Below are 13,669 nucleotides of genomic sequence, written 5' to 3' on the forward strand. Positions count from 1 at the left end.
TAAAGGAAAAGAAAGGAAATTTGTATGGGCTGCTGAATTGCTTAATTTGACCACTAATTTGAGTTGTTTGGTGAATAAATGGTGGGAAAATTGCTATTGGATGACCCATTGACAAAGTTGGCTGAAGACTTTGGGGGCTTGCTCATCATTACTTGGATATTTCTCTTGAAATCTAAGTGGCTACAACCTTGACTTAGTTTCCCTCCTTCTCCCCTCTCTCCTCTCTTCCTCCTTGTGCGCATCCCCCCTAGCTGAACCCATCTACTACTTCTTCTTCTTCTTCTTCTTCATTTCATCTTCTTCATTCTTCATTTTCCTTCTTCCATTGCTACTACCGCCTCATCCAAAACACCAATCCAGCTGCCACCAAGCAAACACCACTAGTCCACCACCACCCATTCGACCGCCCTTAGCCACCATCCCACCAGCCCCGACGCCTCCAGTCCACACCTCAACTCACTTAAGCCCAACTGCTCATCCGACTAGCTCGAACCGTCAGAGCTACGCCGCTCAACCAGCTGCCTACCATCCCTATCCGTCTAGCTCGCTGTCTAGCCACTTCAACTGCATAGACCAACCGCCCAACTCCCTCGACCAACTTAGCCATAGAACTGACCAACAGCTCATTGGCCGTGACTTGTAGGCTGTTTTTAGCCTCATCCGAGCCTCCGTTGGTGGCGCCGTAGTCATGGGATCTCACTACCTTCGTGCCGCCGTCGTCGTGAACCCGTCACCACCCTAATCAGATGAGTTAATGCCCTAATCTTGGATTATGAAGTTAATTGCACTTAGTAGGTTAGTTAGTGTTAATTAGGATTAGTGTTAATTAGTTAGTTAGCTTGACTAGCTAGTTAAGTTAGTTTGGTTAGTTTGGTTAGGGGTTAGTTTACTTAGGTTACTACCCTAGGTTAGTTAGTTAACTAGGGTTAGTTTAGTTAATCGTGATTAGTTAATCGTGGTTAGTTTAATTAACTATGGTTCGGTTTATTAAATTAGATTTATTTAATTTAATTGCAATTTATATAATTAATTATAATTAGCGTAAATTATGACGGGATAGCCGTTTATTATAATTTTACGTTGATCATTGTGGTTGCATTTATATGTGAAATGGACTGCTTATATGTGAAGTTGAGTGCTTGATGATGATTGGCAATTATTATTGCAAAATTTGATTTTTATGGTATTTAAATAGAAAAATACCGAGTGTCAGTTTTTGACGCCAAAATTTTATATAGTATATAAAATCGTGGAAATTTGAAATGAGAGTGTATCATGCTTACTGGTTCTATTTAAATATGTGACCACACACGATTATTTTACTGGGTTGATTTTTAATACGAAGAAAATTGATCAAGTCCATTATTTGAAATATGAGATATTTGAGTGCAAAACACAATATTTTTGGCCAAGTGTGAATGTGCGTGTGGTCACTATCAGAACCCGTCACCCAACGGTAGTTAGGAAGGTGATGCATGATTAAGTTCAGATGCCCCATGTCAATGGATGCCGATCGTAGTGGAGGCTAGGCCAATGCTCCTTTATGAAATGTCATATAGATGTAGATGTTGTCGTGCCTGACGGAGTGAGATGAACCCCAGTATCACGCCCCGAACCTCAAGCACGCACATCTCTCGGTAGTCAATCAAATTGCGATGTTCTAAGGACGTGTCGCCGATCCATTCATTTTATTACACATGCAAAAGCAAAATAAACAATCCCTTAACAGCAAACAAACATGGGATAGAAAATTAGGATAACCAATTTAAACAAACCACACTTTATATACAGCCAGGTCAACCTACAGTTTATACACAAGAGGTCTATCTCAAAAAAAAAAAAAAAAAAAAAAGAACTAATGAGCCCTCTAAGCTTCAGACTCCTCATCCATGGGCTTCAGGTCTACTACGACACCATCAAGGGTGTCAAGATCCATAAGGTGCCCTACTTCCCACTCCCCAGTCCCAACGGAAGGCTCGTCGAAACCTTGAAGGGGACCCTCCCAACCCCTTTGAGCAAAACCAATGAACCACGCTATGTATCGATGAGGTACCAACTAAGATAGGCCCCCATCGACCCATACCACGGACTCAACTAACTCTCGAGTCAGGGTGGTCCCGGGGATAGGGAAAATGGTGTGCTCAAAATCCATCACCTACGGGATCCCATATCGTACATGTCATACCTCCATCTAGAAACCTAAAAAAAGTTAAACCATGATGGGGTGAGACAATGTCTCAGCGAGTCCACACCCTAAACCCTAATTAGGAGGAAATTCATCTAGAGGCAACCTAAACACACATCATATAGACTTACCTCGCCTCAGCATCTCCCTACACATTAGTACAGCTCATATACGAATGCATACAGTAATTGCACCCGACAATTGGAATAGTTCACTTTCAAATATCAATCGCTCACAGGAGTCCCGATTATAAGGCCAAATCATTATAACAGGTCTCATTCTGTGCCACATAATTTTGTCACATAATTAGGCGCGGTCAAGTCACTCAATCAAGCGTTCCAACTAATTACGATCCAACGGTCATCCAACTCAACAGTCAGCAATCCTCCGGCATGACTGGGCGTCGTCTCGCACCATCGAGCACGGCAACGTCTACCTCTAGACAGCATTCCTAAAGGAGCATCGGTTCGACCTCTACTGCGATCCGACATCCGTTGATGTGGGGCATTCCATATAGGAGCATCGCCCACCCTACTTTCATTGGGTGATGGGTTCTCATAGCGATCACATGCACATCCAATCTCAATCAAGGACATCATGTCTTACACTCAATATTTCCATTTCAAACAATGGATTTGACCTATTTTCTTTATATTAAAACACCCGGTAAAATAATGGTGCATGGACACTCGATCAATTGAATCATAAAGTGTGATATTCTCCCATTTAAAAATCTCACGATTTGATATAGTACTTAAAAATATTTTTAGCATCAAAACCCGATACTCGGTATTTTTCTAAATAAATACCAAAAATCCATAATTTTGAAATAATAATTCAAAAATCATCACTCAGCATCAAATTGCATAATTTAACACTCAATTGCACAAACCAACTACACCACAACAATCAGCACAAAATTCTAACAACCGGTTATCCCGATATAATTTCCGCTAATTAATAAATAATTAAATAAATTGCATTTAATTAAATAAATTGCAAAATATTTAACTTAAACCACTAAATTAAATTATCATAAGCTAACCTAACCACCTAAGTGCATTAATTAAATTAATCTACTAAGCTAACTAATTTAATCTAATTAACTAACTACATTAACTAATTAATCTAACTAATTGAACTAACTAACTATCTAACCACCTAGTTGAGCTAACCAAATAGTCCTAGCCATTCTAACTAAGCTAACTAAATCTCACTAATCATAATTAGTCTAATTAAGCCTCTAATAAGAGTAATTAACCCCTAATTAGAGTTTAGGAGGCTAACTCACCGACTTAGGGCAAAAACTGATTCGCGGCAACGACGATGCGAAGGCAAGCAAGACTCAAGCCTACGGCGACACCTAAGGAGGCTCGGAAAAGGTTGAAAATGGCCACAAGGCCCACGACTTGGAGCTAGCCTTTGATTCTATGGGCTGAACCGAAGGGCTGGATCAGGCTCAGCTTGGCTGGTCAAGCAACACGGGGGAACGGCGGAGATGGTCAGGCGGCGACGAGGACAAGCTGGAGTGGCAGATTAGTGGCCTGGTCTGCGGTCAGCTCGGACGGCGGCCCTAGTCGTGAATTGGACAGAACGGTGGGCGACTCAGACGGGCTCTCGAACGAAGGCATGCGAGCAGGCGGCTCAAACGAGCGGCGAGAGGGCCTAGCGATGGTTTGCAGGCTGCTACTAGTTTGGTAAGGGGCTGAGCTGGTTACTTGCTCTGGAAATGGAGTTTGCGGCTGGTTCCAATGAAGAAAAAGCCGAGGAAGAAGAAGATAGAGATATTGCTAGGAATGAGGGGGATAAGAGGCATCAAAGTCAAGTTAAAATATCTCAAACACTTGAGTACAAGCCCCCAAAGTCTTCAACTATCACTAGTAGCCATTTTCCCCTCCCAATCTTCTCAAACAAGCCAAGGATGGAGTTGTTGCAGCCCCCACAACCCTATGAATTTCACCAATTCCATCTCCAAATCAACTCAATTTCACACCAAATAGCTTTCATTTTTCATGGCCAGATTGCTAAGGAGGAAACCCAAACGAATTTCCACAATTTCCATCACCAAACAATCCAACTTAAAGGCCAAAAATCCAATGAAAGAGGCCCCTCCGAATTTCTTGATCCTATTTCACTGAATTTTGACTTTTCGCCAAAAATCCTAGGCTTGCCGAAAATTCTTCAAATGATGAGTCGACGTCCTAAAACTAAATCGTGACATACTAGAACTTTCGATTCTTGAAACCAGGTTCAATTTCATGGTTAATTTCAACCGGACGCAATTTTAGCATGACCTAACCTACTAGGTAGCTTTTAGGAATTTTTAGTGCATTTGACCCATGGTTAATTATTTTCAATCTACATTGTGCATCTCCGACCCATAGGCGATTCTCGGTTGTCGTAAAAATCTCAAGGTTTTAATTACGGGCACAGGGTACATAATCAACAAAAAAATCGGTTTAGTACCGTTCGACGCGAATTTTACAATTAAGTGAAATCACCCACACTTTAATTATGTGCCTCTATCGAATCAACCTATCTCCGGTCTCTAATCGATTATAACGGTGCCGTATTGACCCTTGCTAATTATCATGGTCGAGCTGTCGATTTCTAATCAAATTCTCAAGTCTGTCGTGTTTATATCCCTTAACGGCTTCACCTAATAAATTAGTTATTTCATAAGTGATCAGCTCAGAGAAAAGGACCATAGGCACGTCGATGAAAAGCCCATTTCATTTAATTGAAACAGGGTCGAAAATCAAGATGTCACACCCAGTTATGCCGAATGACCGCCGACTAATGAGTTGGCCATGGCCAATGGGTCGTAAATAACTGGGACACAGCTGAGTGATTGAGATAGCTGCGCCTGATTATGGAACAAAATTGTGTGGCACGGAATATGACGTGTTATAACGGTTTGGCCTTATAATCGGGACCCATGTGATTGTTTGAAAGATGAATTGATATTTTCCAATTATGAAATACGTTTGTTGTATGCATATGATATATGTGATGAGCTACTGTGCAGGAAGGTGTTGAGGCGAGATAAGTTTGTGCGTGACGCCTGTTTAGGCTGCCTCTAAGTGAATTTTCATCTTAATCGGGGTTTAGGGTATTGACTCGCTGAGATTTATCTCATCCCGTCGTGGTTAATCCTATTTCAGGTCCTTGGTATGGAGAGGCGACTAGTTCGTTCTAGGATCCCAAAGGAAATAGATTGTGAGTCTACTTTATTCCCCATTCCCGAGACCACCCAAACCCGTGAGTTGGTTGTGACCACTGTTTGGGTCGATGAGGGTCTCCGTCACTGGGTAACCCATTGCTTCAAAGTGTGGTTCATTAACTATCCTAATGGGGCTCGGAATAGTCCTTTGCAAGGTTTTGATGGGCCTCCCGTCAGGACCGGGGAGTGGGAAATAGGGCACCCCATGGACATCGACATCTTCGATGGTGTCATGGAAGACCCGGAACCCGTGGTTGAAGGATCCAAAGCATAGGTGGCTCAGTAGTTCTTTTTTAACCGGACTTATGTGCATAGACTTGTAGGGCTAACCTGATATGTATATAAAGTGTGTTTTGTGAAAAGGTGTTGACATGTCTTTTTTTTTTATCCCTATATTTGTTGGTTGTCAGGGTTTTTATTTAATTCACTTTCGCATATGTTTAATTGAAAGATAAAAAGAAAGGGTCAACGACGCGTCCTAGGAATGTCACATTTTAATCGACCACCGAGGGGTGCACTTGCCTGGTGTGTCATCTACAAATTTTCCTCTAAACCATGATATGTCTAAATTTGTTAGATACAATAGCCATAAAGTCAAATTATTCCAAGCTAATGTTGAGACGCAACTTAGCTTTCTAGTTCTTTTTGGAAATTGTCAAAATAAGAGCGTAGCAAATAACGCATTCGTGTCTCTGCATTTACCAACTATATGCATTCATGGTATATAATATTGATTGCTTCTAGAAATAGATCTATGACATACGTATCTTATTCGAGGTTTTGACTTTGTCCTACAGACACGCATATACACTTATATGTATGGTGTGGGATGACATTCTTGGAAAATAATTTCCAGCTGAATTACAAGGTTTCCAATCGATTTTTTGACTTTAGATGGAAAAAGATTGCAGAAAAGATTTTTCTTTCGGCTATACTAATGGAAAAGATAAGTTATCTGCAGAATTTAGTACGCCGGAGATAAAATCAGAAATGTCATCCGCTGTAATTTATCAAAAACTTGAACTCATGAAATGTTGTACGGTAACTTCCTCTTCCAGGATAATGATGTAAATTAAAGCTGTTTCTTTTTCTTTTCTTTTCTTTTTTTCTCTTTGGCCTCCAGAGGGCGGTGTCTGTAAATGATTATACTAATGTTTTCTTCAAGCACTCTCTTAACCCAATCAGACTATTTATTAGGGTAGTACATTCTTATGATGGTAGCCTTTTCAGAGTACACGTTTCCTTGATCTGATAAGCATTATTTAAACTTAGATAACATCCTTCCGACCTCCGAGTTTATCATAGTTTAATATTATTCTCCACTTCTGGATAGGGTGTGCTTTTCGTTTCACATTTGTAGCCCTTTGGTTGAGGCACGAATCCGGTCATTGTCATTATGCATGAAGAGAGAGAGAGAGAGAGAGAGAGGTAACAATGTTTTATTTGAATCAATCATACATGAGATACGTAGATTAATTGTGTGTGTATAGCAACCACCTATGGTAACAAGGTAAATTTTGTAATTCAATTATTCCAGGAAATTATGTTGGTCATAGATTCTTTTAATTGTTGTCATACCAAAACTGCGCCTGCAGATAGTCAACAACCTTCTTGTCCACTTGGAAGGCCTTGGTGAGAACATCAGCAGAAATGGGTGGCTTTGCTCCAAAGACGGCATTAGCAATGGTAATGAGTCCGGGGTTCTGGCTGCTAAGACCGGCAAAGGCCAACGCGTACGTGTTTCCGATATTCAACTGGAAGTGAATGAGACCGATAGGGAACACAAACACGTCCCCCTTGTACAGGACTTTGGTGAAGAGAGTGTTGTTTAATTGGTCGGATGTGACGAAGCCAACAAGTAGCGTACCCTCCACCACAACTAGAACCTCGGTGCCACGAGGGTGAGTGTGGGGAGGATTTAGGCCGCCGGGAGCAAAGTCGAGGCGAGCCATGGATATTCCCAGAGTGTTGAGCCCTGGAAATTGGTCAACAAAAGCTGTTGTGACTTTTGATCCGAGCGGGTTCGAAGTGTTTCCAGGATTCCTGAACCCCGTGAAGAGGAAATCATCAGCCGAGGCTTGGTTCGGGTCCTTGCAGAACTTTCCATTCACGAATACTGCATAAGAAAAAGAATTCACGTTAAAGTTTGGACATCATAAGGCAGAAGCCAAAGACACGGATGATGGAAGAATGGGGGACCAACCTCCAGAGTTCAGATCATTAGTGGCCACGCATATGTCCTGAAGAGGACTCGGGTCATAAGCAAAAGCAGTGGCAGTCGCCAAAGCCAAGACGAGAAAGCTGATAGGAAGAAACTTCATTGTGGTTGTGGACGGTTAGGGCCTTGATCTCCTCAAGTTCTAATCCTTGCACAGGCTAGTATTGCTTGAGGGAGGAGTGAGGAGTTGCATGGCAACACGATCTCTCTTTATAGATGGAAATATTTGACCCAGTCTATAGTTTATTCAGCAAGTTTCCCTGCAGATGATCGAGTCTTCAGAGGTGTTATCTGTTTTCCCCTTCACAAGTCCGAGGATGAATTACTCTATAACAACTACGACGACTCGGTGATCTGTTTGACTTTGTCTCCTCCTGCTTAAAGAATTGACATCACCTGATATGGAAATGGTTTTTGATGAAGTTTCCATCCCTGTACTTGTTCTTCATTTCTTTTACAACTCTTTAGCATATCTCAAAGAAGGCTACCTAGTAAAGAGCATTTCCTGTGCGAGGCCTAATATCTGAAAAAGATTGATTGGTCTAGATTGCAAAAGAACACTTTCCATAGGCATCTTCATCTGCACCGACCACGGAGGGCAGTTGCGCGAGGGACTTCTAAATATGCTTGCTCGGCGATTTGGTCCAGGGGGAAATCCAAAAAGGGCCAAAGAAGGTAGGAAATCATTTTAAACCAAGAACAATGGATAGTTTCGATTGTGTTCAGCTTTGGGTCCAGTTTCAATTGTGTCCCAAACTTATTCTTATCTTTAAAATAAAAAAAAAAAAAAAAAAAAAAAAAAACCAACATTAGGTTTAGTCTCAATTTTCCTTTGATTTTTTTGTCTAAAAAAATCTCCAATTTTAGGTCTAATCCCAGTTTTTCCTTGAACTTTCTCTTATCTAAAAAGAATCACCAAATTTAACTCCAGTCCTAAATCTAGCTTGAACCTTTTTTTTTTTTTGTCTAACAAAATACAAACTTTCAGTCAAGCCTTAAATCTGCCCTTGTTAACCCCTCGTCCAAAAATCATCATTAGTTGCTTGAAGTGATATTTCCATGTCGATAACAAATCCATATCAGCAAGGTGATTATCTCCAAAACGAAACTATTATTTGATAAGAAAGTTAGGAAAATTAGGGAAATTTTTTTGTTTAAAAAAATCACCAACTTTCAATCTAATCTCAAATCACCATTAGTTTTTTTGACATAGTATTTTGACATTGGTAACAAATCCATTTCAGCAAGGTGATGTGGAAATTATTCCAAAATGAAACTGCTCTTTGATGGGAAGATTCGCGAAATTAGGGACAACTAAAGATGATCTTTGGACTAAGGACTAATGGGGATAATTTTGGGACAATAGTTGAAGTTGGTAATATTTTTTAGACAATAGTTAAAGTTTGGGGTAGATTTAAGACTGTACTTAAATTGGAGATTCTTTTAGACAAAAAAAAAGTTTGAGACAAAATTGGAACTGAATCTAAATTAGCTATTTTTCAAAGAATTAGGCCACCATAGAAGTGGCTACGGTAATGCCCCCAGACAAATGTTCGGAGAGCTCACTCTGGTAGTTCGGAACAGCCATCGTCCGCCCTACGCAGTGGAATCTGATTTGTATGGGAATAGGCAGGGAGACAACTCGTGGCTTTGGCTGATGCGAAGAGGATGACCGCGATGACGCCCTCAGCCAGAATCGTGATGAGCTCAGCGTTATGACCACACTGATGAACTGTGGGATTGAAGTTACGATTCGGATGCTATTAAATGGGATCGTGATGGTGATGAACCGCAGCCATTGGCGGCAGGGGAAGTTCTCTACACCACATCAATTCTCCGTCGTAGAATTTCTCTAACACAACTCATTTACACATACATCCTAACACATGGTTCAGAGGAAAATTTGTAGATGACATACCAAGAAGATCCGGCAGATAAAACAGAATATGTCCATGCAATCAACTTATGTGAGTTCAACAAAAATAATCCTCACCCTGAGCTAGGACCCAGAGGAGTACTCAAGAATTGACAGAGTGAAAATGAATGTCTCGTTACAGTGACTTTATTATTTGCGTTTGGTGCGGGGAATTTAGTTCGGTTCTCATAATAACTCGATGTCATAAGTCTCAACTATGCCCTCCATCGGTGCTATTTTTCCTGGCTTCAGTCGCATGGAAGCTCAGAGAAGGGAAATTGACAGGTTACATCAAATTACACCTCAAGAACCTTAATTTAGATGGTTGGTTAAACAAGGAAAAACGATGAACAATGACAAACCTGACTGTGGGTGTCTGCATTAAAACTTTTATCGGTCCAGGTGGAGAATCGAGAGCGGGAATCGTTTGAAAAATGCAGTACATACACTAGTTACTAGGGGTGAGCGTGGTTCCGGGTAGAACCGAACCGGAACCGAACCGGAGGAGGTTCCGGTTCGGTTCCCGGTTCTGAAGTGACGGTTCCGGTTCCCGGTTCCTTTTTCCCGGGAACCGGCGGTTCTTGGTTCCGGTTCCGGTTCCTGAAACAAGAACCGGAACGGAACCGAACCGGTCAAATTCAAAAAAAAAAAACCCTAAATCTCCCCTTCTCCCCTTCCCTGCCCTCACGTGATTTCCCCCTCGATTTTCCCTCCTTCCCCTTTCTTTTTCTCTCTCTTTCTTTTCTCTTCTTTTTCCTTCTCACACGTCACTTCCTGCCCCCTACCCCTACTTTTTTTCTTTTCTTCTCTCTCCTCTTTCCCCCTCTCTTGGCCGAAACCCCCATTCTTCTTCTTCTTCTTCCTCTCGTTGGCTGCTGCTTCACCCACGAGTCTGTTCTCTTTTGCCCTCTTCTCGACGCCACCAAATAGCATCCCCACCGCGCCTCGCCTGCAGCCCACACCGACGTCACTCCTGCTCCGCCCGTTGCTGCCTTCGCGCGCCTCCCCTGCAGCCCGCGATGCCGCTGCTCTGCCGTGCCTTCGCCGTGCCCGACGTCGCTCTGCTCGGCCCGCTGCTGCCTTCGTCGCACGTCGCCTGCAGCTCGCGACGCCGCTGCTCTGTCTTCGCCGTGACTTGAAATCGCGCCCGAAGCCGTGCCCCAAATCCCGCGATGCCGCAGCTCTGCCTTGTCTTTTCTTTTAATCTTCAAAATAGAAACATTGCTTAGAGTCTTATGTTTTCGTGGTGCTTGTCTAACACTCGTTGTTGTTTTGTAGTTAGTTGGGCTTGATGTTTTGGAAATCTGAGTAGAACATGTGAAAACAAAATGTCTTTCAGTGACGTGCTTACTTGGTTGCACTTTACTGGATAAATGCAGAGAAGAAGCCCCCATTTTGCTGTCTCTTTTGTTTCTTTAACCTGATGGCCAATATATATGATGTTTTCTTATAATTCTGAAAGTCTTTAGTCCTTATGCTGTTGAGGTGTGATCTTTTAGTAAGCTCAATACAGGAGTAATTCCATCGGGGTTTATGAACCCTGGTTTGGGAGTCATGATTACTTATTTGCTGTAATGAATTGTGCTTTAAATGTTTGATTTTGGTTGATATAGTCCCCTTTATGCAATGTTCTATCCCTAATAGGTTCATTTCTCATAAGCTGTTTAAAGGAGAGCAAAACATTCTTGAATATTTCTTCCCTCGTGAATGCAGCTTTAACCTTAAGTACCTACCGACATTGGTGGAAAGAGATGTTCACTGAAAGACATGGAATATGTGGCACGCTTGCTACAAGAGTAGTTTGCATTCTCTTGTTCATGCTCAGGAGGAGAGGAGGAGACAACCCAGACAAGGCTTATATGTTTGAAACGGGAAGCCCTTGGATGCTCCGGTGAGGAGATGTGGGTATGAGATGAAGACTCAGTTAAATGGGAAGAGGGAAGACGTAGGAAGGAGATTATAAGAAAAGATGTGGACCACTTAGATCTTATGGAAGTCTTGACACAAAGTGCAATGGCATTGGAAGAATTCATATGGCTAACCCTACTTAATAGGATAACATTTAATTTGTTTGTGGTAAATATTGTGTGGTGAAATTGTATCTGGTACATGACGTAGCTTGATGTACTTTATATTAGATGTAATCTCACGGCCTCTTTTATTACAGGAAGCTTTACATGAAAAAGGACTTTGAGATGATACAACATGCATTGTTATCGATATATTACCGCAAGATAAACCAATGGCTTCTTTGCCACCACCGAAGAAGCCGGGAAAAGGAGTATTCAAGTCCATCGAATAATCTTCTCAGATTGATCAAGAATATATTGAGCCAGATGTAGTGGAGGAGTTATATGAGGACGGATCCGCAATGCTCTCGAAAGGTCTACATCTTAACCTCCACTTTCAGTCACAACAATGGATCTTTTTTACAGTAATTTGGTGGACCACTCTTGTATGCCTAACTGTGATTGCATGACGTATCAATCTTTGACTCGAGAAATGCTTGTAAAATGCAGGCTAGATACAAAATACCCCTATGCAACATGTTTAGGCTGTTCATGTGTGCTGTATGTCAAGTAGAGCTAAAGCCGGGAGATGGCATATCCATACATGCCGGTTCATCAAATCCAGGAAAAGAGTGTTGATAGTTTCTTGAATATCCAGTTTCTGACTTCAAAGCTGAGAGACGAATGATACCAGCCTCTTTGCAGGGTATGTGGACGGATGTCATAAGTTTGGCTATCCTAATGATATGCCAGAGGTAATTAACTTTTTATTTTGAATTCATTCCGCTGTACACCATTTCTTCCAATTGTAGAGCTAACATTCAAGTTTACCCAATCTCCTTTGTAATATCAACGTAAAGGGTGCTTGATGAGGGTTCATACGCCCAATCGGCTTCCTGAATGATTGTTGCTTTGTTCTTCCTTTTTGAAAAGTAGGGAAGTCGGTTTGTGCAATAGATATGGGGAACTGATGATTCTCGGAAGAGGCGCATCGTATGTACTTTGTTGGGTAGTGACATTTTTTCATTGAATAGAAATCAGGCTGTTGAAGCTCTCTTGTCCATTCTACTATATCGCTTTCGTTGCTTGGTCGGTTAGTCTATAGCTTGAGGTTATGGGCATCTAAATTCATGAAATTTGTTTATGCGTTGTTCAATCAAATCTGATGAACTTGATTCCATCAAAGCACTTTCATCATCTGTTATTTTCCTCCTTTTACTGTCCTATCTTTGATGAATGACAAGTTTGTTTATTATTGCTGCATTCATTTCCATTTTTTTAAAACTGAAAATGAAAAAAAAAAAAAAAAGAACTGTTGGAACGGAACCGACCCCGGAACTGTGTGGGGTAGGTTCCGGGTTCTTGGTTCGACGGGTAGGTTCCGGGTTCCAAAAATGAGGAACCTGTACCGAGGGTAGGTTCCAGGTTCCAAGCGGAACCTGTAAAGAACCGGGAACCGCTCACCCCTACTAGTTACTCTGCAGAGAAGGATTGAAAACAGAAGATCCAATGATGGATGCAGTGTTTTTAAGGAGGTCAACACCAGACTTTTGACAAGGTGACCATAGTCTTACGGTGGAAAGTCTGTTATTGCTAATATAATCAACTAAAAACAGAAACTTCTCTATTACACTGAGAGAGAAGGAATGAAGTAGAACATTAAACTCCATACATCATTAATAAATAAAAAAAAAACTGTCAAGTACAAGCTAAATAAGAATATGTTTTGAAACCGCACACAAACGTGCAAAATATAACCGCACACAAACGTCTTGTTCCACTTCCTAGAAAATAGTTAACAAACCAATTGCATAATAAATAAACTTGACTGAAAAAAAAAAAAAAAACAAAGAAAAACGACGAGAACATCAAAGACCTTTGAGACACATCTCCAACAAACTCCTCCTTGGATCAATTGCTGCTGCAAACTCCTATTTTCTCTCTTAATAGCTCAAATCTTTTAGCCTGAAGTGGCTTTGTGAACATGTCTGCAAGCTGATCTTCAGATTTACAATAGACCAACTTAACTTCACCACTTTGTTGCACCTCATGCATAAAGAAAAATTTGACTTTGAAATGCTTGGTTTTGCATGGAAAACTAGATTTTGTGATATTGCTA

At 41.3% G+C, this 13,669-nt stretch overlaps 1 protein-coding gene across 1 annotated transcript; it reads right to left on the bottom strand.

The window, feature by feature from the left end:
• Nucleotides 1-6,825: 6,825 nt before the first annotated feature.
• On the bottom strand, nt 6,826-7,793 carry LOC104415347 (germin-like protein subfamily 1 member 7). Its single transcript, XM_010026624.3, has 2 exons — nt 7,612-7,793; nt 6,826-7,524 (listed from the first exon to the last, which is right to left on the bottom strand). Exons 1-2 carry the CDS (start codon nt 7,727-7,729, stop codon nt 6,971-6,973), a joined length of 672 nt encoding a protein of 223 aa, XP_010024926.1. The 5' UTR covers nt 7,730-7,793; the 3' UTR covers nt 6,826-6,970.
• Nucleotides 7,794-13,669: the final 5,876 nt, after the last annotated feature.

This window comes from Eucalyptus grandis, chromosome 8 (genome assembly GCF_016545825.1).
Source record: "Eucalyptus grandis isolate ANBG69807.140 chromosome 8, ASM1654582v1, whole genome shotgun sequence".
Taxonomy (NCBI): Eukaryota; Viridiplantae; Streptophyta; class Magnoliopsida; order Myrtales; family Myrtaceae; genus Eucalyptus; species Eucalyptus grandis.

Excerpts from the sequence above, each read along its gene's own strand:
- LOC104415347 (XM_010026624.3), bottom strand. The coding sequence starts at position 7,729 with ATGAAGTTTCTTCCTATCAGCTTTCTCGTCTTGGCTTTGGCGACTGCC. Across the intron at positions 7,525-7,611 it reads TAATGATCTGAACTCTGGAG|TATTCGTGAATGGAAAGTTC; the intron begins GTTGGTCCCCCA and ends TTTCTTATGCAG.